General features: G+C 40.7%; 1 protein-coding gene across 1 annotated transcript in view; it reads right to left on the bottom strand.

Annotated features, from left to right (window-relative positions):
* Positions 1 to 26297, bottom strand: part of LOC125904594 (CMP-N-acetylneuraminate-beta-galactosamide-alpha-2,3-sialyltransferase 1-like) — a 112773-nt gene that overhangs the window by 42461 nt on the left and 44015 nt on the right. Inside the window, exon 2 of the mRNA XM_049602112.1 lies at positions 3128 to 3708. Within this exon, the coding sequence (XP_049458069.1) occupies positions 3128 to 3418 (291 nt within the window). The 5' untranslated portion in view covers positions 3419 to 3708. The remainder of the gene's footprint in view (positions 1 to 3127; positions 3709 to 26297) is intronic.

Raw genomic sequence — 26297 nt, 5'->3', positions numbered from 1 at the left:
ACACTGCCAGATTTTCAGCAAATGTTGGGCCGTTTTGCCGGCAAGCTGCGAGCGTTTAGACACACAGAGCCAGATTGGTGAGTTGATCCGAGGCGCCCAATTTTCCACCTCGTAGGGTAGACATATTGGTGGAACCTTTTTGGTTTAAACGAACGAGGCGTCCTTCCGCCACGGGAGGAGCTGCTGATGACTTGTGGGAGGAGCTGTTGATGACGCCGCACGTGAGACCCACTGGCGGTGGATAAACAGGAAACAGCTGATAGCAGGAATTAGTGAGCAGCTAGTAGCAAGAGGGAAACACAAACCTGACAGACACTGTAAAGACGAGCAACTGGGGAGACAAGGAATTGCGCGCCCTCCTTGTCCTCGCAAACAAAGAGGCCATTAACCGTCAGATGACGGGGACGGTGAAGGACTGACCAGCCGCGGCTTCCCTCCCACGTCACTGTTTACGTCACACGCTGAGCTACACGTTTTGTTACTTGCTCACGCCCCTCATTGCCCCGAAAAAGGTGCATTCTGTATAAACAAAAGTAGGTAGGCGGCATTTTGCTACACGCCCTGATTTTGTTTTTATACTGCCAATGCTGAAAAAAGACTGATTGGGCTTTCCTGCAAATTTGCACGGTTCTTGTTTAAAAAGGCCTAGTGTATCTGCTTCATTATAACATACAAACGTAACATACCCATGGTTTTAAGGAACTTAAAGGGTCGACATTTATTCATTTATTTTTCGTTGAAACAGCCTGGCCTCGCTGAAAGGTATCCGAATCTGCCTGCAGCACCTTCAAGCTCACTGATCAACATGTTATATCTAATTTGTTTATTCCATACAATCTTGCAGCCTAGTTGTCACCATGAGGTTATAGGACAGCCAGTGGTGATTAGAAAAACCCATAAAACCACAACCCGCCATTCTCACATTTCTGTTTTTATTCACATTAAACACACAAGGTTCTAATGAATGAGCTTTAGATGTGCTGCTAGGTGTATTTTGTTACCTTTTGACAGCGTCTGACCAGCTGTTACCCCCTGCTACCAGTCTTTATGCTAAGTTAAACTCATTGCTGCTGGATCCAGCTCCATATTAAATGTGCATGGGTAATAATGGCGTGGTATTGATCTTCTTATGCAACTCTCTGCAGGACAGCCACTGAATGGATTTCCTTTAAAACAAATATATTAAAGAAACCAGAGTTATGTTAACCCTGCCATGATACCTGCCAGCCAATCAGTAACAAGTATTTTCCATGACTGTGGTACAACTAATACCTTTTCTTTCACCAAAATTAGAGCGTCTATGCAGGTTCTTTAAAAGCAGGAAAACCCATTAAAAATAAGAGATAGGCTCCTTTCCCTCTGCAGTAGACAGGGATGCCTTTCTTTTTGTTTTGTTTTTCCTAGTGTGGCACATTTGGCATCACTAACACGGTGGAAAACAGGGTTAGTAAACGGCAGAAAGCCTCACTGAGGCCAGTGAAATTGTTATGGTGGTAGCTTCTTAATTTCATCTGTTATTATGCCGACTCATTAGCAGAGATGTTTTAGCACTGCTTGGGCAGAGACAGATGGTAGTTTACAGTGGTGCAGCATTGTATTAAGCAGAAAGGGGGCCAAAATTAGTGCATCTATCCAGGTGTCTTATATCAATGACTGTCAGCTGGAGCTGATAAATACCTGTGACTACTACAGAGTCATTTGTCCTGGGAATTAATCATAGATGTATGAAGAGAACTGAATGGAGTCAGGTCACGTTTATGCCTATGAAAGTTATGTCGTGGTGCATAAAGCCAAAAACATAAAATACCTGGATAATCAGTACTGCTTCTGCATCACTGGGCCCATAGAGCAAACACACGAGAGACTTCTGTTAAGCTGGCTACTTCCGGTTTAGCGCTCCACTAACTTGAATGGGGATAAAATGATTTAATTGTGTGGCCCTGCTAGACTTTCCTAACATTATCAGATTGAATAAAGGTTGTGGCCCCTTAACAAAATATATATCCACTGATCTACAGGCGTCTTTCCCAAGTTTGGGCCTCATGGCATACAACAGACTTAGAAGTCGTAATTCCACTGTTTGGCCAATACAAAAATTACACAACATCTGTTGCACGTCTGTCCATCCTAAAAGAGGGATCCCTCCTCAGTTGCTCTTCCTGAGGTTTCTACCATTTTTTTACCCATTAAAGGTTTAGTTTTTCCTTGTCCACTGTGAGGGTCCAAAGGACAGGGGGATATCGTATGCTGTAAAGCCCTCCGAGGCAAATTGTGATTTGTGATACTCAGCCTTATAAATAAAACTGAATTAATTAAATTGAATTGAAAAATGAATGCGGAGTGTAACCTTTCCTACTAAAGACTAAAACCAGATGTTAGTGGGGATTTTTTCCAGTGAGAGAGGGGCTTAAGACATGTAAAACCAAAGCCCAGTCACTGGTATAAAATGTAGGCATTGCTCAAGGTATATTACATTAGTACACTTCATACATATGCAGTACATGAAGCGTTGGAGAGGCAGGTGGAGAAGTGGGTAGGCTAATAAAAGCAGAATTCTTTATGTGTTCTTGAAGATTAATAATTCAAAAATGTTTAAGGACAGATTTAATAGTCAGACAGTTGGGATTAAGTGTAGTCAAAGCAAACCTTTATGAACAGAAGTGCCATATTTGCATAGTGTCTGCAGCATTATTTCTAAAGGACCAATGTAGATTGCAGTGAATGGGTTATGGTATCTCTCTACAACCTATATGTACACATATACACACACTTATGCTTTGGTTTTTGATGGGATCTCTTTGTCTATGGATGTGGGAGAAATGGTGAGAGTAAACAACAATCTCCATATCCACCATCTCGCTTGTTAAATGTGAACAAATTGTGCGTGGGAGTTTGCTTCACAACTTGATCCTGCTGAAGATCCCTTGGATTTGAAACAATCAATGTGGCAAAAACAAACACTTCTTGGGAGCATTACAGCAGTGTGTGATCTCTGTTCTTTATTCATGATCTTTCTTCTAAGCATCTCGTCTGCTCTCAGAAGCTGAATGTGCATGCTTTTTTTTCTCCTTGCAATCCTCTGTAGGATAGAAACACAAATCCCCTGAACACATCCCCTGAATCTTACCTGCCACCATTTAAAGGTTTCGTCAGAGAGGACGCTGTTCTCCCTGGTCATCAGAGGGTGGACGGACTGATTGAAGCGCTCAGCAAACCAGGGGTCGTCCTCCAGCTCCGTCATGCACTGTCGGCAGGCACATAGCCCTTTGGAGAAAAAGTTATCCGACAGATGGAAAGCGTACTTGAAGAAGTAGAGCGAGGGGTCCCGGAAAGTGTAACTGAACAGGAGTGTTGTAAATGTAATGACACAACACAGCAGAGCAAAAGTCCTGATTTTCCTCCGCTTGGGCAGAGACATGTCGTCACAGTCAGAGTCAGGCGGCTGGGCTCAAATATATCACTGCTGTCCAACAAGCATACCCTGTTCCTATTTTTCAGACAATACAGGGCTGGGTTCATGAATGTCCTTAATAAAATTCATTGATGTGGGTTCTTTGTGGATTCATCTGGACCACAGGAAGGTAAATCCACTGATTCTGTCGGCTCCACGGCTCCCAGTTAATCAGATTCAGCCAGTTTTACAGACGGCTTGGATGTTGACTCTGTGAGGTGAGTGACTGATGCGTCATCCCTTCTTTAATGATCCACCTAAAAGGCAAATAAAAGGACATTTTTGTGACACACACACACACTGGGAAAATGGGGAAAAACAGCCTGTGGGGCTCTAATGCTGTTTAACTTTAAATACACAAGGAAGTGTAAATTCTGCTCTGCTCAGTATTCTAATTGTGTCATTTCACAGTACTAACCGTTCCAAGATGAAACTGTCTAAGTTTATGCAACATCACACCACTGATTTCTGTGCATGACTGTGGAAAGTGTTTCATTTGCAGTGCTTTTTTTATTGCTCAATTATTTCTTCAAGACTGTCAAATTACACAGGATGTGTTGCAGTCAGCTCTTAAAACGGCCGCCAAACACCCAAAATACCTCGATTGATTGTGAAAATTATTACAGTGCTCCTGGAACAGCTGTAATCACAATCCCATCCCACTGTTAAGGACATGTCAATACCTGGAAACAGCTTTTGTTAACTAACACAAAATGAAAGTCTAAAGCAGAAATCACTGACAGACTGTAATAATACCAGAATGAGTCGTTAACCCGGTGTCACATTCACAAATTCGATTCTAATTAGTGTACATTAGGGAGAAGGTTTGCAGTCATTTTTGCTCTATCGTTAGGGCCTTAGCCAGTTTTCTGCTTTGAATGCATCCCATTTAAATGTTTAAACCAAACAGCAACATCCAGGGCTGTAAAATAAAGCCGAAATGGAAGTGCCAAAAGCTGCAGTTCCTCTAATGGCCACTTGAGGCCGACTCCAGAATCCAGTCAGTCATTGACTACTCATATTAAAACGTCCAACTTTACAGCAGATTTAAACATGTTTACAGCCAGGTAGAAAAAACTGCTCTGGTCTCTGCAGCTTATTTCTTCTTTCATGACAGCTGCCACAGCACAGGAGGTGAATTTTTATACAACTCAGCCGTTTACATTTTATTAAGGTTTAAAGTTACACATAATTAAGGGCTGGCCGCTTTGAGTGACAGGATGTGATAGTGTCCTCAGTTTGTGAGTCAGATCCACCCCTCTACAGCACCAGGCTGTCACCCAAATATGGCCACTTCTGGCTCCAAAGCAAACAAGATGGGGACAGTTGAAATGCTGAACAGTAGTCCACAAACCAGTGGGGGGATGTCACAGTAGCTACGTCCATTATTTTTACAGTCAATGGTCCAAAGTGGGATTCCAAAGATTGTGAGTAGCTCAACTATTGTGAAGAAATAGGCATTATAATTGGATAACATATATAAAGTGTATATACTAAAGGCCGGGGGGTATTTTGCAGCATAAATGGTTAGACTAGTTAGCTTAGCTTAATGAAAAAAACCCCACTGAAATAGCTGGCTTGAAGTACTGAAACATGTGTGAGATAAAAAGCAAAATTTATGAATAAAACTAGGCCTAAATGGCTAAATTTGTGAGCTCAAAGAAAAAAATAAATGGCTGTATAGCTAAAAGCATATACGGTCAATGGCTGAACTATCTAAAAAAAAAAAAGTTTCTGCATCTCCAAAGTAGCAGCACTTCCAAAAAGCCTAAAGACTCATAGTTCAATTGTATGAAAAAAATATTACAACAATATGCATTTATGTGATGAATTATGTGGAATAAAATTGAAATAAAGCTCGCATCAAAGACCTGACGCCAGAAGCCACCTGATACACAGCTGGTTGGTGTCAGTATGAAAAGTGGCCGGATATAACCCTTTGTGGTGTTATGAAATGCTGCCGGATGACTGGACAGCACATGTCGTGGCAGTATGATGCGCGGACAGATGACGCGTCACTTCATAACGTGGCTAAACAGCTACTGGATGGTGTCAGGTTAAAATGCTGCTGGTAACAACGTGATATAAGGAGCTGGAAAGTCCCTATAGGGCAGGCTGGAGGGGTGGTGCATAGCACCAACAAACATTGGAGCCTGGCGTTAGCTTCTTGTATGAACATAGAGCCAAACCATGATGTGTTTTTCTAAACCTAATCACATGCTTTTGTTGACGTCTCGGCAATGGTAGCAACATCCTGGAACGTCAATGGTGGACGCAGAAGGATACCTCGCCTGTAATATGTAGATGTGAAAGGCCAATGAGAAAGTGGTGATATGTAATGACTTGGGATGAAAACATGTTGAATAAACACTTTCAGAACATGATAGGTTGAAGGAGGGAGGATGCACAACTCCAACATTTCCAATTGTGATGGGTGCAAGTTGCAGAGAGCGCTTCGGCCTAAGCCTTCTTCAGTGTATCAAAAGAGCTGAAAGTTTTGATACACTGAAGAAGGCTTACGCTGGATTTCCACTGGATGCATGTCCATTGCGGAATGGCAGCCCTGGTTATCCGCTGCGTGCTCCGCCGTCCGTCAACACCCACCGGCTGTGTTTGCTGTGCGGAGCGGTGCAGCTCCGCTGGACAGCGGGAGTTACAAGGACCCATGAGATCTTGCAAATTCACGCATAATCACGCGATATAACAAGATGTAGTTTCTATAAACAGAACCACAAAACCAGAGGAGTAGTAGGAAGACATGTTGGTGCACCTCCATAATTAACATCTCCTCGTCCATGGTGTCAACAGGGTGAAATGACGTCTGAAAACCTCTGACCTGTTGACTTCAGGCCTGCTTCCGCCCATTATGACCTTTTCAAGGTGTAGTGCAGGGAAATATGATCCACCGTGAATACTGTGTATTTTATTTTGAAAATTAACCGGATGTTTTATTTTGTTTCTGTGCATGACGTCCTGCCCCGCACGATCTGCTCTGTGCTGAATTGCTGCGTTGTGCTCCGGCGTCCAGCAAGAATAGAAGTCCTGCGTATCTGTTGCGGAGGGCTCCGGAGCGCCGCAGCTGTGACGGAGCCGGAACGCAGCACAGCCGCAGCCGGTGGAAACACACACATTGACTAGAATAGAAACGTATCAGCTCCGCTGCCGTGCCGGAGCGCAGACGCAACCAACACGCATCTGGTGAAAATCTGGTGGGGGTTAGGCCGAAATGTGTCTGTCATTTTGTTTGGTCGTGTGTTGCCCTATTAAAACATAGATTTTGACTGTAGTCTTTTGTGAGTGCTGTTGCCTACTAGTTTCTTTAGAACATGATAGGTGCAATGGATCCTCTAATGGATCCCCATTAGCTCATGCCTTTGCAACTGCTAATCTTCCAGGGGTCCACAAAATAAGCACAAGACATATGAATACATGATATAAACGATATAGTAAAATAGAGCAGTCAGACTGTGTATGTTATCATTTGGTTATTGCATCTATAACTCCTTCAAGGAAGGATCAGAAGGCTTCACATGTAACAAAGCTCCAGTCATATGGTCGATGGCATTTGGTGTATCTTTAGTCATTTTTGAAATGACAGATTGTTATGTGATGTGCAGAGGTAGTGAGTCCCAAGACATTACTGAATGGTAGATAGCTGTGGGTGTGCACAGTGGGGGCTGTGGGAGGGGTGGGTACCACTGCTACAGACCTTGTTGGAGCTGCTGCAGCGCATATACAGTTAGTCAGTAACCTGTCGGTGACAAAATTCCCAGAATAAAATAGAGTAGGGGGATGTTTTTTTCAGACCCTGGCTTTTCTTGACTGACAAAGCAGGCGGACCCCCCGGGGTTCTATTTTCAACATGAAAAGGCCACCTCTGCCTTTAAACAGGGCCCGGGTTTCATTCCAATGTGCAGCTGTGTTTAGGATTCCACAAATACTTACTATATTTAGCTAACAGCAGATCCACGCTGGAGATAAAGTGCTATCATCACCACACATGGGGAGGAATATATATCGGAAAAATGAACACGCTACCTGCCCTTTGCGCTTAACAATTTCTGAGTGAGCCCTCCATATAAAAGATTTGTGGGGAAGTCTATTACGACGAGAGAAAGGCTGTAGGTCTTTCCTGATTAGAAATTGATCAGGTCATTCAAATTCCACCCTGGAGGGAAGCAAAGAGGATTGGGTTTAAGACTGAGAAAGGCGTCGCACAGACACAGCTTGCCTGTTGATTTCATTCTCCCTATCAGAGCAGAAAAACAAACTGTACAGCCGTTTATCAGCGGCACTGACACAAGCCAGTGCACAGGAAGGCTTATAAGTGATCCCGTCTGCTGTTTGGAGCTCCGTAACTCACAGCAGACTGCGGATTTGCATTCAGCCCAAGGTTGGTTATTGTCTTAGGCAGCAAGTTTGACAAGGATACCTGGGGACCCTTATAATGGACACTTCAATGAATAGGCCTACTTCTATAAAGCAGGCTGTTGACTCCACTCAGTGTGAAGCCCCTTGGCATTAAGGGTTCAGGTAGACGTGCGAGCAAGCGGAATATATTCTCAAACAGGTGGCAGCTCCCCAGTTTTGACAACACACTGGCCATCATCTCGTTCCCCTGACCTTGCTCGACTGAAGGCTGGCAACCCTGCACTGATCAAAGTTCGCTAAGCTGAGACAGCAAAGCGTCTGTTCACACTTCAGAGGGGAGGGAGAGAGAAAGAATGAGAGGGGGTGGCAAGCAGCAGTGTGTGTGAGCTGTGATTTTCACCCTAATCTCCAGTTTTGAGAAGTCATCAACTTTGCAGGGTGTAGTTACAGTAAAGGGTTTTCATTTTGTGTTGTGTGGAAATTGTTTTTCTCCCCGGCTTACTTCTGCTACTTGTGAGCGATTTAAGACATCAGAATTCTGCAGTTTTTAAGACTCCTAAGAAAGGTATCTCTGCCACAGCCCCGTCTTTTAGATATTACGTTTGTATGTTACTAAACTGCTGTCTTAATTACATTGTTGTGGGAATGTAATCGCTGCCTGGATTATGTTCAGAGTTTCTTTCAGGTAACAAAATACCACATTTATATATCATATAGACTTCAGAGGGAGGCGGCTGGGGACAGGCTGTTCTTATGCACTGTTCGTACGTTTCCTACAAAACGTGAATGCATCACAATTAGTTCATATCATGAGCCAGAAATTTGTGTATAACCCACATAGTTTGGAAGGCTGCATTCATGTGACTAATGCACTGATGGGAGTAAAGAATACAGGTGGAAAGAGTCGCTTAAGGAGGAAGGTGGAGGTGGTGGATGGGTGACAAAACACAGGGCTTTTCCCAGGTGAACTTCACCATGTTTCTCTTACTAACCCTAACCACAGTAACTTTACCTAAACCTGTCTTCCATAACTTTATGCTTAGTATGTAACATCATTTGTGGGGTGCTAATTCGTAGGGTATGAGGATACACTGCTGGGGACGATGGCTGGTGTACAAAGTACAGGTCCTTGGCACCAGAACTTCAGGTTCACATTTGGACTCCTGTCTCAGGGAACAAAAGCACTTTGGTTAAGGGCAGGGAAAAATTGTGATTTTGTGTTGTCAATGAAAAAGGGCATAAAAAGGCTGTAGTCACTATGAGTGAAAACTGTAGGCCTATTTTGGCGGGAAACAAGTGAAATACCTTGCCAGTGAACATTTTGCTGAAATGCCCAGTATGAACATTCAGGTTGTTCTACTGCATCATTGGTACATTGTCCTACGAAAAGTATTGCACAAAAGTTTGTTCATATCCTTCATAATCATGAGCCAGTAATTCCTATTTAACACGTATTTGGGAAATCTATGATCATGTGACCAATGGGTTGTAGAGACGGGGCAAGTTGGGGCGATGGATTGGTCACAGAACGCTGGACTTTCCCCAGGAGACCAGTATTTGGACCTGTGCTAACTTTGAGCCATTTTTAAGGGATAATTTGGTGATTTTCAAGAAGCTTTGTATCAAAACAATGTGGGTAGTATGTTTAGATGAATTGTGGTAAACTTTTCTCCATCTAACCACTACCTAGATATCCCCCCCTCCACCAGTGAAACTCCCCTGGGCTGTCGCATAAACTACAGGTTGTACCTCCGTATATACATATTTACGTGCACTGTTTAGTGAGGGTTTGTGGACAGGAGGTGGGTGCCATACTAATTCTTGCACAGCTGAAAGAGGAGCTGAAAAAACTGAGATCAAATGTTAAAGCTCACAAGCTCTGATCAAATATAAACCAGGATTCTCTTACCGTTTTAGCTATTTTTCACCTCTAATGTTTAGCTTACTGTTTAATCGATACAGTGCAGTGCATTCTGTTAGTTGTAGGTTTTCTATCTCTTGAGAAAAAACAAATGCAACATCCCTTTTCCTCTCTTTTCTCAGGTCATATAGCACCAGTTTTTAAAAGTATTTGCATCTCTCTGCTGCATAGACAGTCTAGTTTACCTTCCAGCAGCGACATACTTCTTTAAGTTACGTTGTGTTGACATTTCTTTTCCTAAACCTAACCAACGTAACTTTAGTTGCTTAAACCTAACCTCTGTAACTTTACGTCAAGTATCTAACATCATTCATAGGGTGCTAATTTGTGGGATAACATATGAACCATTATATGAGGATACCTTGCAACATTTTTGTGACTTGGCAGATCCATTATTTAGCAGCATTTCCTCATTATGTTACAAGAAAATGTCATTTGCATGGACATTATGTTTCCCTCAAAACACATTTGTCGTTTCAAATGAGTTGTTGCTGCTGTATTAAATACTCATGAAAGTTATGTGCGCTGAGCTGAGAGGATGTGCTCACCCAGTCGAACCAGGCCTGTTGGCGTTAACTATAAGACATTACCTTGACACCTGACACAGACATGCACCTCGTTGAATAAGTGTGACAGCAAGGGCAGACGTCATGTCTCTATAAGCACTTGAGTCATTCTTGTTCAAAAGACACACGGACATTCAATGCACATCTTGTTATCAAGATCACTCCATAAAGTTAAATCACTAATAAACTACAAGTTTTAGTTGTGGAGGATAATCTCACCATGTCAGGACAGTTTATTAAAAACAATCCCCCATGTTGCAGAGCAAAAGAGGTACCAAATACAAAAAAAAGAAAGAGCGTGCACGCATAATAATCAGACCAGCTGTCGCCCACTCTTCATCTAAACAGTCATTCATGGATGAATTTATGAATATCCAGAGGGATCAAGTCGTCAATCTTATGTGTTCAGTGTCAGAATATGGGCCAGAGAAAACCCTTCATGTAAGAATAAAAATTAAATTAACCACCCAATTTTTTTAACATGAACAACATTATGCCAAAGCATAGCAATAAAAAAGCGCTGAATCTCTGCTATCATCAAAATTCAATATCTGAAACTGCACCAGACGGGATGAATAAGAAGAGATGTTAAAGGCAACACAGACGAAATCCAGAGGGATTTTCTGTGAAATTTCCCCTCCATAACTAATAATATCACTTAGGGAATAAAAAATGAAAAAGCTCCAGATTTTACATTTGATGGCATCACATCTATGAGTCTGTAGGCTCTAGTCTCCGGCTTTGGTGGAGAGTATTTCATTTTCACAGATATTGACTTTCAGTCAGCGCTTTATTTTGATAAAAAAGGGAGGCATGGTTATGTTTCTTGCTCAAGCACATAAAGAGGATTCCAGGAGCACTGAGAGATTGAAAGGTGTGGGCAAGGTCTTCGCATAGGATTTAAATAAATGGAAAAATGGTTCAGTTCACAGATATAAACATAATTCGGGGTCAGTCCTCAGGTAATTACATTGAAGGTGGATGGTATGAAAACATTTGCAATATAATCACCAGTTTCTTTTGTGCTCTTAAAGCTGTGAAGCTTAAACCATGTTAGCTGTGAAAACATCTAACTTCAGTCCTATTTGATTTTTATGCTTCTTTATGTGTTCTCAGAGGGCTGGAAACATTGTGTGACCCCTGGTGTCACAAAACCCTTTCAAAATCCAGAGGACAAAATAAGAGATGCAGAATGGTCAAATTTAAAATGCGCCTGTTTATCCGTGTCCTGACATTTTGAAGGTGAGAGGGTTTATTTTTGCCCGGCAGCAACGTGTTATTTATACATTTTGAAACTGGCATAGTGTGCTTTTCTAGCTATTGATGTTTACACATCCTGATTTGTGTATGTGAGCAGCATCCTCGCACAGGTCACCAGAAAGAACAGACTCCTCTTTATCATCAAAAACAATGACAGCATTTACTGTTGTTGCACCTGACATGAAGGCAGGAACCACAGCAGGTGCTCTAACTTGTTATTTTTAAAGGAGAAGACTGATAATTTCTTTAAAATGTTTTTCTGTCTGTCTACGAATCCAAAAAGAAGACTGAAAATAACACTAAATTAATCAAACTAAAAAGTGTTGCCTCTGTAATTACACACAGTGGTAATTTGAGCTAAATGCTAACACTAGCCTGGCAACATGTTCACATTGACAGCACTAACATGCAGAGGTTAAACAGGTTGCAGTGACCTGTTCCTTCAATATGATAAACATGGACACAGTGCAGTCAATCACTGCTGTAAATACTGACCAGTGCATTAAATGAGTATTAATCCGCAGCTAAAAATAGTCCCTACAAAGTGCTCTATTTCCACTTGTTTAAGGGATGTGTGATAAAAACTGCAGTGCTCAGCTGTTTTACGATATTACTGAACCTTTATGAACAATACAATATAATTTCATACATATACAATATAAAAACATTTCTGGTGAATCCATTTTGACACAAATTTCAAATTCACAGTTAGCTTATTAAAAAAAGACAGCAGAAAAAGACTAAGAGATCAAGATTGTGGCTGTAATTAACGCTGGAGTGGGCTGAGTGATGTTTAAATAACCCCACCTTCCTGGGGCGTAAGTACTGTTAGCTAAGCTATACACTTTTTTCACAAGAATTTGCATGTGTATGTGGGTTTCTTGAATACAGGAAACGTCTTAATAATAGGCAATAGTCTTCTTTTCTACTGCCATTAAAGCAGGCTGATTTTTTTTTTTACTGGTGTGTCATGTTCAATGTCATGAATGTGCCAGAAAACAGGTTAGTAAACAGCTCAGAAAAGCATGGAGGCCAGTGAAAGTGATACGGTGGTTACTTCTTTTTGTACCTCTTACTTATTCAGTCTCTCATTTAAAGTCGGTGCAAACTTATTAGAAACAATGTTTGAGTGCTGATTGGATAACACGGATAGTATTTTTTGGGTGGCTTGTCACTGTGTGTCAGTGTGTCCATTCAGGTGTCCTGTTTCCATTTTTACTGATTGGAGTCGATCAGAGCTGGAGCTCATAAATTCCTATAACTACTGCAGAGTAATTTGTTCCGGGAATGCCAATTGTAACCTTTAATAAGTAAGCAAGTAAAGCTTTTCGCAGACATGGGTCACAAAGTGCTTCACAAGGGCACTATACAACAAGTAAAAATATCATAGAGACAAAGAGACTATGTGAGACATGTCGTGAAAAGTGCACAACTAGCAAAACTATTTGTACACACACAAAGAAAAAAGGAGAATTCATACTACACAGCATTTGAAAAACTACAGCTCTGGTGCAGACAAGTTACCAAAACGCCATCTAAACAGGTGCGTCTTTAGCTGGCTTTTAAAAGACACCACAGAGTCACCAGATTGTAAGAAGCAGGAAGAGCTTTCCAAAATTTAGGTGCTACGACCACAAAAGCTCGACCACCACGTGTCTTAAGCCGAGTGCGAGGGACAGACAACAAATGTAGCATATTTGCGCTACGCTGTGTAAGAGTGCAAGCTGAAGAATACAGGTGAAATATTTCAGCTACCTGAGAGGAATCAATCTATTTTCAATCAATCAATTTTATGTATAAAGCCCAAGGCATTCACTGGTACCAAACATATCGTCATAGCTTGTACGGAGTTAAATACCACTTAAAAGTTAGGCTACATTTTGGCAAGGGAACAAATGGCATGGCTGTTTTCAAACTCTCATCTTGAGATATCTGAATGAAAATGGTTCTATGGGCACCCACCAGTCTCCCCTACACTTGAGAAGGCTTGTTCCCAGTAAATGTTTCGTTCCTTGCAATCTAAGTACACTGTCACATTAACGCTGTATATTTGTCGTTTTGAAGAAAATGGACAACCAGCCCGTTCTAAGAATAATTTAACATATTAAAAAGGGATCGTTGTGGAACTCAAAATGTTAACAGCAATGTTATTAGTCTATGCATGTAAAATTATAAGTAAACAAGGGACCAAAGTGTATTGGTATACAATTCCTTAACATTACATATTGACAAAGCTTGTGACCAGCCCATAGAGGTTCCTGAAACGGCATAGTCAAATTCCTAAAATTCAGTTGTGGCTTTTGGTTTTGTGCCACCCCAGGACTCTCAGAACCACCATCTGACCACACCTATGAAACATTTCTGGGGGTGCTGCTGCTCATGTACAGCAGTACTGAGCTACATACTGACATTAGCATGCTAACATGCAGATATTAAATAATGTTTACCATGTTCACTATCATCACAAAAGCCAATATAATTCACCCTGAGGGGAACATGAACGTGTGTGTCAAATTTCATGCATGTTAGAAAAAGACACGAGGCTCCCCATGAGACCATGTCACGACATTTGATTGTATGGCTGTGACATGTGTTAGTCATGCTATCTCATAGGTGGCTTACACGGATTGCTGTATCTCACTGCTGCAAGACAAGGCATGCGTGGAGAAAGAAATGCTCTCTGTGTCCTTGTTACTTTGTAGATTGGATTTGTGTGAATTATTGCGGTGATTGCCACGCACAGCAACAGATATCCATCACTGATCTCTGTGCATACATCATCCCCTCCTTCTCTTATGTCCTTGTTGCTGGTAACTTTGCTGTTATTAACATAACTCTAATAGACCTTTACTCATTTGCCCCGGCTCAGCAGCTGATTGTATCTCTAATTTTATTATTGCAGAATTGTATTATCCACTCGGTGAGACATTCTCTCGCAGTGTATCCACTGATTACTGCAGACACTTATTCGTCACGTCCTTCACACCCATCCATGTACCTGTAGTTGCCAGGAGCAATAAAGTTTCCCCGGTGTGTTAACTCCCTGTGAGGCTGCCGATTCACTTCAGGCTGGTGTCACTGAATATGAGCACAGAGCGCTGCAGTCAGAGATGAACCTTCACACTATGATTCTGAACAATTCCCCCAGCTCTGACGTACTATTTTAAACTCCTTAACACACAGAGGTTTTTTTCCTGTCTTCCCTTAAGTATCTTTCATTTTGCAAAAAATCTTCTCATTCCACCTTGTCAGACAGCGTTATATATTCTCAATCACCTTGTTCCACCTCTTCATTGGAGCTATATGATGTTTACACTATTACTACTATAATATATTCAAACCCAGGACTCAATGTTTTTTTTATGGCATTCCATCAAGTGAAAATATTCAAAACCCCTGAATTCAGTCTGACATGTTTGGTATCTTTGGCATCTCTCCTGAATTTGAAATGAAATTCTGTCAGTTTTGAACAATGTTTACATGCACAGCATAAGTTTTTAATGACTGAGCCACTGAACAAGTGAGGCTTAGAATTCAGTGCTATCCAAGCAAAAATATATGCTGATTTTTGTATTAGGTTGTTAATGAATCCTAAAGGTAGAATCCATGTATTATGTGTCTGGAAACCTACAGGCCTACATAGATATATATATGAGAAAGAAATAAAAAACGCAGCTACACATACACAATGTCAAGAAAATGAAACTCTGTGCTGAACTATTAATCATCTTCACATCAAGTCATGGTCTGAAAGAGCTGAGAGACATGGCTTTTTAAAGGTCCAGCGTGTAGGAGGATCAGAGGATATATTGGCAGAAATAGACTATAATATGATATGATATGTTTTCTCTAGTGTGTAATCAACTGAAAATAAGAACTGGTGTGTTTTCCTTACGGTAGTATGAGCCATTTATATCCACGGAAATGGCAATGTTGCACTGCCATGTTTCTACAGAAGCCCAGAGCAGACAAGCCAAACACTGCGTGCTAAAGTGCCCTCCTGGGAGCCAAAACGTGCGCTGAAGTGCCCTCCTGGGAGCCAAAACGCGCGCTAAAGTGCCCTCCTGGGAGCTAAAATGCACGCTAAAGTGCCCTCCTGGGAGCCAAAACGCGTGCTAAAGTGCCCTCCTGGGAGCCAAAATGCATGCTAAAGTGCTGTTTTTTTTTCTTTTCGCCCCTGCCCTTCAAAAAGTCTGTACACGCCACTGAAAGACCAAAACTGTTTTTAGTACCAGGCTGTAAACATGTTTATTTCTGCTGTCAAGTTGGAGATTTTAACATGAAGGTCTACAGGGATTGAGCCGGCCTCAAGTGGTCATTAGAGGAACTGCATTTTTTGTCACTTCCATGTTGACTTCATTTTTCAGCCCACTGGTAGAACCCGCTGACAGGAATGTGTCTTACAGGCACACGTCCAACATAGTGACATCATCCTACAACATGCTTGGACGGGGACTGCGTGACAGACGATCCTTTCAGACAGCCAGGCTCTTAGAGGTGATCTTGGGTAAGGCAACAAAGATTAAAATGAATAACTCCAGGGGATTTCTCTTGCCTGCGGCTATCCCAGACTCAGCTTCATAATGCCACTCCTGAGTTGCTCCATTATTGTCCAGTTTAAGCTGTACATGAATCAAACTTGTAAAAGTGGCACTGCATCTTCATCCGCTGAGCCCAGCGCCAGTGTATTTTTCAAATTAACAGTGGTGACTGGGTGGTGAAAGAGAAGGATCAATCTGTCTGCATCTATTTCGATTTCTAGAAGGATGCTTTCATAACAATCATCATTATTGCAGATGATTCTTAACGTTTAGATGGAATTAATTATATCTGAGAAGCTCATTTACAAACCCTTGTCTATTCTGGTCATACTTCTCACTCTCCCTCATCCTTGCGCTGGTGTTTTGCCTGCACGCTGCATGATTATAGATGGCAGGAAGCCTTTGTTTTGAGGGTTGACGGACTAAAAGTGCTCCAGTATCAGAAGGGGCACTCTGTAAAGATGAATATGAATTTTTTGTTGTGCCTTCTTTCCAGCTGCTGTGAAGAGATTGGATTCAAAGGCCACAGAAACCGAAATTGAAACAGCCATGGGGCTTCAACCTTAAGCATGCACCTGCAAGAATTGGGAGGGATGTGATTTGGATCGTGTTAAATATGAATTTCATAAGATTTTAATACATGTTCAAATGCTCTTCAGGTGACATTTAAAAAAAAAATAGGATAATGCACTTTATAATGCTTGATTTAAAGCATGCATAACTAAATTAAATATTACAGATAGATATTCAGTCTAGCCCCATTTTGGTATCCTTTTGATATGATATTTGGTTTAAAGCATGCGAGCCACATCCTATCTTACAGTAAAGGGGAAAACCGGTGGGAATTTCTGAATAACATGAATTTGGGGGATTTTTTATCGTACACAGGTAAATCACGATTCTCTTTGGATAATGTTCTCATGGCAGCAAAGTTAAAAAAAAAATTACTCAGCATTTGCTGGCTGTAAATATGTTTATGATACATTGAGAAATAATTCACGGTCTACATGCAGCACAAAAGCTGTGCTTGTTATCGGTTTTGTGGGTGTGTTAATGTCCTACTTAATGTAAGTAATGATAGAAGCTACACTGAAAACAGCAAATTGGTGCAAGCTACAAGGTAACTGTGAAATTTTGCATAATTTGCAGATTAATTTCTGAGTTATGGCCAAAAACATGTTTTGTGAGGACTGGGCGACTTTTGACAATGACAATCTAATCAGTTCATCCGACAGTCTCAGTTTGTGCCAAAATTGAAGAGATTCCTTCAAGGTGTTCTTGCGATACCACGTTCATGAGAATGTGACAGATAAGGTCACAGTGACCTTGACCTTTGACCACCAAATTCGGATCAGTTCTTCTTGACTCAATGTGGATGTTTGTGCCAAATTTGAAGAAATTCTCTAAAGGTGTTCTCAAGATATCCCATTGATGAGAATAAGACGGATGCAAGGTCACAATGACCTTGACCTTTTAAACCTCGAAATCTAATCAGTTCATCCTTGAGTCCAAGTCAAAGCTGTTTGTGCAAAATCAAAACAAACAAAAAAACCTCAAGGCGTTCTTGACATATCACATATACAAGAATGAGACAGAGGAGGTCACATTGATCTTGATCTTTGACCTATGACCATCAACATTGAATTAGTTCATCATTAAGTTCACGTGGATATTGTGCGAGATTTTAAAATTTAAAAGAAATTCCTTCACAGCTTTCTTGACTTACGGTGTTCATGAGAACAGGACAGATAAACAGATGGATGGACAGACAGACAACCCAAAAACATAGTACATCCGGCCACAGCTATCTCTGCCACAGAGTCATAAAAAATATATATGTTGAAACGAAGTCTATACAACATTGAAACAACGTGGTTCGATCATATCTATGAGACGTTAAAATAAAGTTGGTCGACAAACCAATGTCAGAATGACTGTTAAATCAGCTTCTGAGTTTGATGTCGTAGCGACCTCCAGGACCTCCTTTATCTCCAGAGTAGAAAGTACCAGACTCCCTTAAAAAAGTTAACTCCTAAAAGTTAAAATCAAAACCTTTGTGAAATGCTGTCCCCGACAAAATTCTAAATTATTTGTCTCCTCTTGTAAATTCAGCAAACGTGGTGTTTCCCGTGAGCACAGTGGTGACTGGGTGGTGAAAGAGAAGGATCAATCTGTCTGCATCTATTTCGATTTCTAGAAGGATGCTTTCATAACAATCATCATTATTGCAGATGATTCTTAACGTTTAGATGGAATTAATTATATCTGAGAAGCTCATTTACAAACCCTTGTCTATTCTGGTCATACTTCTCACTCTCCCTCATCCTTGCGCTGGTGTTTTGCCTGCACGCTGCATGATTATAGATGGCAGGAAGCCTTTGTTTTGAGGGTTGACGGACTAAAAGTGCTCCAGTATCAGAAGGGGCACTCTGTAAAGATGAATATGAATTTTTTGTTGTGCCTTCTTTCCAGCTGCTGTGAAGAGATTGGATTCAAAGGCCACAGAAACCGACATTGAAACAGCCATGGGGCTTCAACCTTAAGCATGCACCTGCAAGAATTGGGAGGGATGTGATTTGGATCGTGTTAAATATGAATTTCATAAGATTTTAATACATGTTCAAATGCTCTTCAGGTGACATTTAAAAAAAAAATAGGATAATGCACTTTATAATGCTTGATTTAAAGCATGCATAACTAAATTAAATATTACAGATAGATATTCAGTCTAGCCCCATTTTGGTATCCTTTTGATATGATATTTGGTTTAAAGCATGCGAGCCACATCCTATCTTACAGTAAAGGGGAAAACCGGTGGGAATTTCTGAATAACATGAATTTGGGGATTTTTATCGTACACAGGTAAATCACGATTCTCTTTGGATAATGTTCTCATGGCAGCAAAGTTAAAAATTACTCAGCATTTGCTGGCTGTAAATATGTTTATGATACATTGAGAAATAATTCACGGTCTACATGCAGCACAAAAGCTGTGCTTGTTATCGGTTTTGTGGGTGTGTTAATGTCCTACTTAATGTAAGTAATGATAGAAGCTACACTGAAAACAGCAAATTGGTGCAAGCTACAAGGTAACTGTGAAATTTTGCATAATTTGCAGATTAATTTCTGAGTTATGGCCAAAAACATGTTTTGTGAGGACTGGGCGACTTTTGACAATGACAATCTAATCAGTTCATCCGACAGTCTCAGTTTGTGCCAAAATTGAAGAGATTCCTTCAAGGTGTTCTTGCGATACCACGTTCATGAGAATGTGACAGATAAGGTCACAGTGACCTTGACCTTTGACCACCAAATTCGGATCAGTTCTTCTTGACTCAATGTGGATGTTTGTGCCAAATTTGAAGAAATTCTCTAAAGGTGTTCTCAAGATATCCCATTGATGAGAATAAGACGGATGCAAGGTCACAATGACCTTGACCTTTTAAACCTCGAAATCTAATCAGTTCATCCTTGAGTCCAAGTCAAAGCTGTTTGTGCAAAATCAAAACAAACAAAAAAAACCTCAAGGCGTTCTTGACATATCACATATACAAGAATGAGACAGAGGAGGTCACATTGATCTTGATCTTTGACCTATGACCATCAACATTGAATTAGTTCATCATTAAGTTCACGTGGATATTGTGCGAGATTTTAAAATTTAAAAGAAATTCCTTCACAGCTTTCTTGACTTACGGTGTTCATGAGAACAGGACAGATAAACAGATGGATGGACAGACAGACAACCCAAAAACATAGTACATCCGGCCACAGCTATCTCTGCCACAGAGTCATAAAAAATATATATGTTGAAACGAAGTCTATACAACATTGAAACAACGTGGTTCGATCATATCTATGAGACGTTAAAATAAAGTTGGTCGACAAACCAATGTCAGAATGACTGTTAAATCAGCTTCTGAGTTTGATGTCGTAGCGACCTCCAGGACCTCCTTTATCTCCAGAGTAGAAAGTACCAGACTCCCTTAAAAAAGTTAACTCCTAAAAGTTAAAATCAAAACCTTTGTGAAATGCTGTCCCCGACAAAATTCTAAATTATTTGTCTCCTCTTGTAAATTCAGCAAACGTGGTGTTTCCCGTGAGCACTGGCTGTCAGCTGGAGAGTCGGTCATTAAAACATTTCCAGCTGACTACTTTCTTCAGGTCATGTCACCGTCAATTTTTAGATCTTGGTCTTTTTTTAAAATTAGATCTTCTCACCACATGGAGGATTTTAGTGACAATATGTCTGGATTTTAAGTTATGAGAGAAACAAACTGAGGATTGGATCACACATGACAACTCCCCGACCTCTGACCAATCAGATCATGGAGAAAAAAAAGGAGTCCTGAGTGACATGTAAACAGAGTTTATATTTTCATAGGTCAGTTAATCATTTTATTTCCACTCTGATTTAAAAACAGAGTTTCCGACAAACGGAGAGGTTGTTTATCACACTAAACACATAATGATAATTTTAGCTGCATTCTAATTGTGTTCTGTTTATTCTAGTGAGTCAGTGATAGCCGGCACTGTGGCTGATTTTACACTCTGAGTCCATCACTGCAGCTCAGAATAACATGAGACACCTGTGTGATGATAACTGGAAGTAAAAACCAGAAAAAAATGCACACAATGTTAATTGGCTCCCTGACACATTCAGAGTAGTTTCAGCCAGCGTGAGAGCGAGAGACTGAAGGTGAAAGTGTGTGTCCTGAAGCGTGAGAGTTGGCAACCCTGAATAAACAACGGCTGCAAGCAGATTAACTCGACTGTAGTTAATTAACGTTAACTCTGTGAGTTAGTTAAACAACAAAAAAATAAATTGTGGCTGTTGCATGGTTAATCTGCGCTCTGCATGCTGGTGTCTGTACATTTGCACTTGGCTGAGGATGGAGAAAAAAACATCGCTCCATACATTTTTCACACTAGAATTACCACCGTGTGGTTGTCTGCCTCTGTGAACCAAGTTGCACTTACAGTTTACATCTCTGTCTGTCTTCAGAAGCATCTTTAACCCGGCAGCACAGAAGATCTTTACAGTCAGCACAGTTTCAAAGTGGACACCCAAGATTAGTCACCAGTTCAGTATCTGCTCAAATGTCTCCCCGTCTGTTCCTGAGATGTGATGTCGAATAACGGCCAGAAAAGTCAAAACATTATGAGTTCTGAAGATGACCTTTGACCTTCTGGATATAAAATGTCATGGGGGTGCTGGAGCGTATCCCAGCTGACATTGGGCAAGAGGCAGGGTACACCCTGGACACATCACCAGACTATCACAGGGCTGACACATAGAGACAGACAACCATTCACACTCACATTCACACCTACGGACAATTTAGAGTTATCAATTAACCTGCATGTCTTTGGACTGTGGGAGGAAGCCGGAGTACCCCAAAAAAAAAAAAAAAAAAAAAAAACACAGGAAGAATGTGTAAACTCCACACAGAGGGGCTCCTGGGTTCGAAACCCTCTTGCTGTCAGGCGACAATGCTAACCACTGCACCACTGTGCCACCACTACATGATTTTATCCTATTAAATATTTGTGAGAAACTTTGTCATAATTAGCCTATGAATTTTTGACTTATGGCCAAAAACATATTTTGTGAGATCACAGTGACCTTGACTTTTGACCTGAAAGTGAACACCAAGTTCTCGTCCTTTCATTCTTGAGGTTCAAGGGGACGTTTGTGCTAAATTTGAAGAAATGCTCTCAAGGTGTTCTTGACATGTCACATTCACAAGAATGAGATAAAATGAGGTCACAGTGACCTTCACCTTCAACCTTTGACCACCAAAATTAAATCAATTCACCCTTGAGTCCAAGTGGATGTTTGTGCCAAATTTGAAGAAATTCCCTCAAGGTGTTTTTGAGATATCGCATTCATGAGAAACGGGATGGATGGATGGACAGATGGGCAGACAGTCATGGCTGTCCCAGGCGCTAAGGCATGAAAATAAGGAACAGCCTGTATGTTTCTGCAGAGGCTAGAGGACCAAAGAATCCAGTTGTACTAACCATGTCATGCTAGTTTTCGAGGGGGGTTAAATAAGGCTCCAAATAGGCTGCATTTTGGAGAGTGAAAAACTGGCATGGCCATTTTTCACAGAGATTCCTTGACCTCTCACCTCAGGATATCTAAATGAAATGGGTTCTGTGGGTACCCACAACCCTCCCCTTTATAGACATGCCCACTTTCTGCTGGTTCCATGCAGTTTGGGGCAAAAACCATGCAGTTCTTCACATGCAGTACAAATGTGTTATTTTCACCCACTGTATTTGAATATTTCTGCATACTGAGGTCCCTAAACAGTCTTGGAATTGCATAAATTGGGCCTGACTGGAAAGCTGAGACTCTTGTGGATTCAGTGAACCCAGCTGTATTCATGTGTGATCTCAGTGTAGTGAGATCATTTTTTTGGAATCAGGCATCTTTGTATAAAATGACCCGCAGTGACCTCTGGGATAATCACAGTCTCATGAAATTTTACAGCCACAAACTGGAGACCTCAGGCATTTGGGGAAAATGGCTTTCACTATGTTGACAATAAGGGGATTTCTCAGCAGATTCCAGAGCTGAAGTACTTGCAGTCCAATCACTGAAAAATGCAGTTCTTACAGAAATCTTCAAATGTCATGAGTTTTTGATACCAAATCACAACATGGATTTTTCTGTTTTTGTTCCTCAAGGTGTCTTAATGTGGTATTTTGGAGGGATTTCAGACTATTTTTTTTAGCAGTTCTCAAATGGTCAAAAATGCTTGAAAGCCCAGCGTGTAGGATTTAGGTGGAGATATTGGCAGAAATGGAATTCAATATAATAAGTACATTTTCTTTAGTGTTTAACTGACTGAAAATAAGAATGGCTGTATTTTTGTTTCCTTAGGATATCTTTATATCTACATAAGGAATAGGTCCTTGTTGATGGAGATCGCCATGTTGCACTGCCATGTTTTTATAGTACGGGAGCGTATTGCATTCACTTGACAAATAAAAAAAAAAAATCTGTTTTATTGAGTCATTTTTTCAGAGAATTTTTTTTTATTTTTCTGTTTTTTGTGGTAATTTATTTCTGTTTTTTGAGGTAATGTTTTTTCTGTTTTTCGTGGCATTTTTTTGTTTGTTTTTCGGGGTAATTTTTTTTCTGTTTTTCTGAGTATTTTTTTCTGAGTTAAGAGAACAACAGAACATATGTGTCCAACTGATTCTGGAGAAACACTGCAATGTCCAGCAGATCTGAATGGGCTTTTCATCTGAACAACCGCAAAGTCTTAAGGTGTCTGCGTAAAGTCGACAAACTAATGATAACACAATTGATATGACTTAAAGACAAGAGTATCTCCCAGTGTCTCAAACCCAAAACAAGGTAAAACTGGATTAAATGAAACAAGCGGGTCATGTTTGCTTCCATTATATCGAGCTCTCGAGAAAGGAATGAAAGCGTCTGTTGTTGTAGTGCTCTCTTAACTCAGAAAAAAAATACTCAGAAAAACAGAAAAAAATTACCCTGAAAAACAAAACAAAACAAAAAAAAAACACGAAACACAGAAAAAAATTACCACAAAAAACAGAAAAATTACCCTGAAAAACAGAAAAATAAAAAAATTACTCCGAAAATCAGAAAAAATTACTCAGTAAGACAGATTTTTTTTTATTTGTCAAGTGAATGCAATACGCTTCCGTACTACAGTAGCAGAAAATGGACAAACCAAACACTGGCTCCATATTGGGTATTACATGTTTTCACATTTTTGCATCAGCCACCATAATTATAATCTGAAGAAACACACTGATTAGTAACATGGAAACAGCTTTATTCCATTTTTTTTTTTACCACTTTTAATGATTGGGTATGTGTGATTAGGAGAGGAAGAGACCTCTGCAGATAATTTGGCTCCTAATTAAAAGCTACCGAGCGTCTAGACCAGAAAAAATATGAGCACACAGTAGCACAATAGCGGGTGGTGGGTGGTGGGTGAGCCGCCCATCTCCAACATGCCAAACAGCATAAAAGAAACACTGATTAATGACACAGAAACTGCTTTATTCAGTGTTTTTACTGGTGTTTTGAAGAAGAGGAGACCTCTGGGGATAATTCGGCTCCTGGTAAAAACGTCCTGAACAATGAACACTGAGGGAATTCTAACCAGGAGAATTTTAAGCTGGTTACCATCTGCAATCCTCACGGCTACATGCCACTAAATCCCCCTAAATTTCACACATTGAACCTTTAAATTTTCCAACAAATTTGTGAAATAAATGGCATCAACCCAAAAATTCCCTGCATACTCCTAACTTTAAGGATTTCAGTAGGTGTCTTATCAAAACACAATGTTATCTACATATTTATGTCACACACAGTGCTGAGATGCATCTCAAATGTATCTTCAGGTTCTCAGGTTGCAGATGATGTATACCACTGCTATGTAGCATGCACTGTTGACCTGCTATCACCCCTACAAGAGTCAAAAATGGGGCTGTGGTAGGGAGTTAATCCGGTTAGTTTTTCTCTATAATACTAGTTGAGTTTGCTTGTTTTCTCTGTCTGACAACATATATTTCATCCGGTTCTCTAGAAGCAGTGAATTTGAGATAATACTTGGTACAATCACATTTTGCTCAGCCCAATTTAAAGCACAAACACACACCTCTTGTTTTAATCATAAAAAATAGATGCAATTTAAATTCCAATTGCAGTATTGGTCCGTAAAATCACTGCTCAGGCCCATGCTGTGCTATATATTCAAGAGACAGGCACAAAAGGAAGAATAAAATACATAAATATGGTAATGAAACCAGCAAATGTATATAACAAACACAAGATCTGAGGTACAGGAGCACAGTTTGTACAAACCAATTGCTCTTTCCAGCTCAGTATGAGATTTCCAGATAAGAAAAGCCTCTGATGTAATAAAACCACACTCAGGTAAAGGTAGCTGCAGCTCCAGCCTCCCCTGAAAATTGATTCTGATGTTTACTTTCGAATGGAAAATCTCCAACCATTTTGCATGCAGTCAAATGTTTGTTTTTTTTTTTCTCTTTCTCCTGCACTTCTACTGATAGCAAGGTGGCCAGAATGTAAAGCAGCTCTGATTATTGATGTGTGTTGTCAGGCACGTTCTCCGTCCAAAATGAGACGTCTGTCCCATTAATCATTAACAAAGCGGAAGACGTGGGATGGCTCCGATGGAATGAAATGGGTAGTCCATTTGCACATTTGTCAACACAGAATACGTGTTCCCATGATGCTGGTGATTTTTTCCCCCCAGTTTCCTATGTTTTTATCTCTATGTTTTGATGAGGCCATTTTGCATGCAGACAAATGTTTTTCCTGCACTTCCACTGATAGCTAGATGTAGCCAGGAAGAGAATGTAAAACAGGCCTTAGTATTAATGTGTTTTGTCAGGGAAGTTCTCCATCCAAAAGGCAATGCCTGTCCCATTAATCATGAGCGCCAGGGAAGGTGTGGGAAGCTTTGAATGAAATAAACTAGTACATTTGCATTTTGTCAACATAAATATGTCTGCCATGATGCTGATGATTCTTTATGTTCAGTGCTTTTGATCGCAGGAGGTGTCTTTACAGCAGTTTTTCCACCTGAGCGATACATTTTCTTCTTTATAGATGTGAAAATATGAGCCACAAAAGGAGATCAGAGGGCAAGGCAGCGTGTTTACTGCAGGCTGACGACACAAGGCAACAAAACAGCTTACAGTGTGGAAGAATCCTCGGAGGATTTCAGAGATTTGGCACACAACAGGGAGACAGAACAGTTTCCGAGTGCAAGCGGTCCTATTCAACTGCATGGCATAAGGACGCTCTCTCTGTTTAATTTCTGACAATCTTTATTCAGACATCATGGCAGATCTGTTGCTACAGTACATCAACGAGGCTGATTTCTTTTTGCTGTACTGCATGATTTCTCCACCAGCGTTAGTCAGATCCACTGAGGAGTTCAGTCTATGATCTTGTTCCAGATCCACTTCTGCGTTTGGAAAAAATCCACTTCTGTCAAGAAGAACATGAAAAGCACACTGTCCTCTCCAGAGATCGACAACATTGCTTGTTTATTTAGACTTGAAAGAAACTATGTTTATGTTCAGTACCGTGACGCAGCAGGAAGTGGTTCGATATCCTTATAGTGGAAGGAAAATTAAGAGTGTCTGGGTCTGTATGGGTG

The sequence above is a fragment of the Epinephelus fuscoguttatus genome, linkage group LG17 (assembly GCF_011397635.1).
Source record: "Epinephelus fuscoguttatus linkage group LG17, E.fuscoguttatus.final_Chr_v1".
In the NCBI taxonomy this organism is placed as follows: domain Eukaryota; kingdom Metazoa; phylum Chordata; class Actinopteri; order Perciformes; family Serranidae; genus Epinephelus; species Epinephelus fuscoguttatus.
Note: the sequence above shows the minus strand (reverse complement) of the source record. Positions and strands in the feature narration are given on the sequence as shown.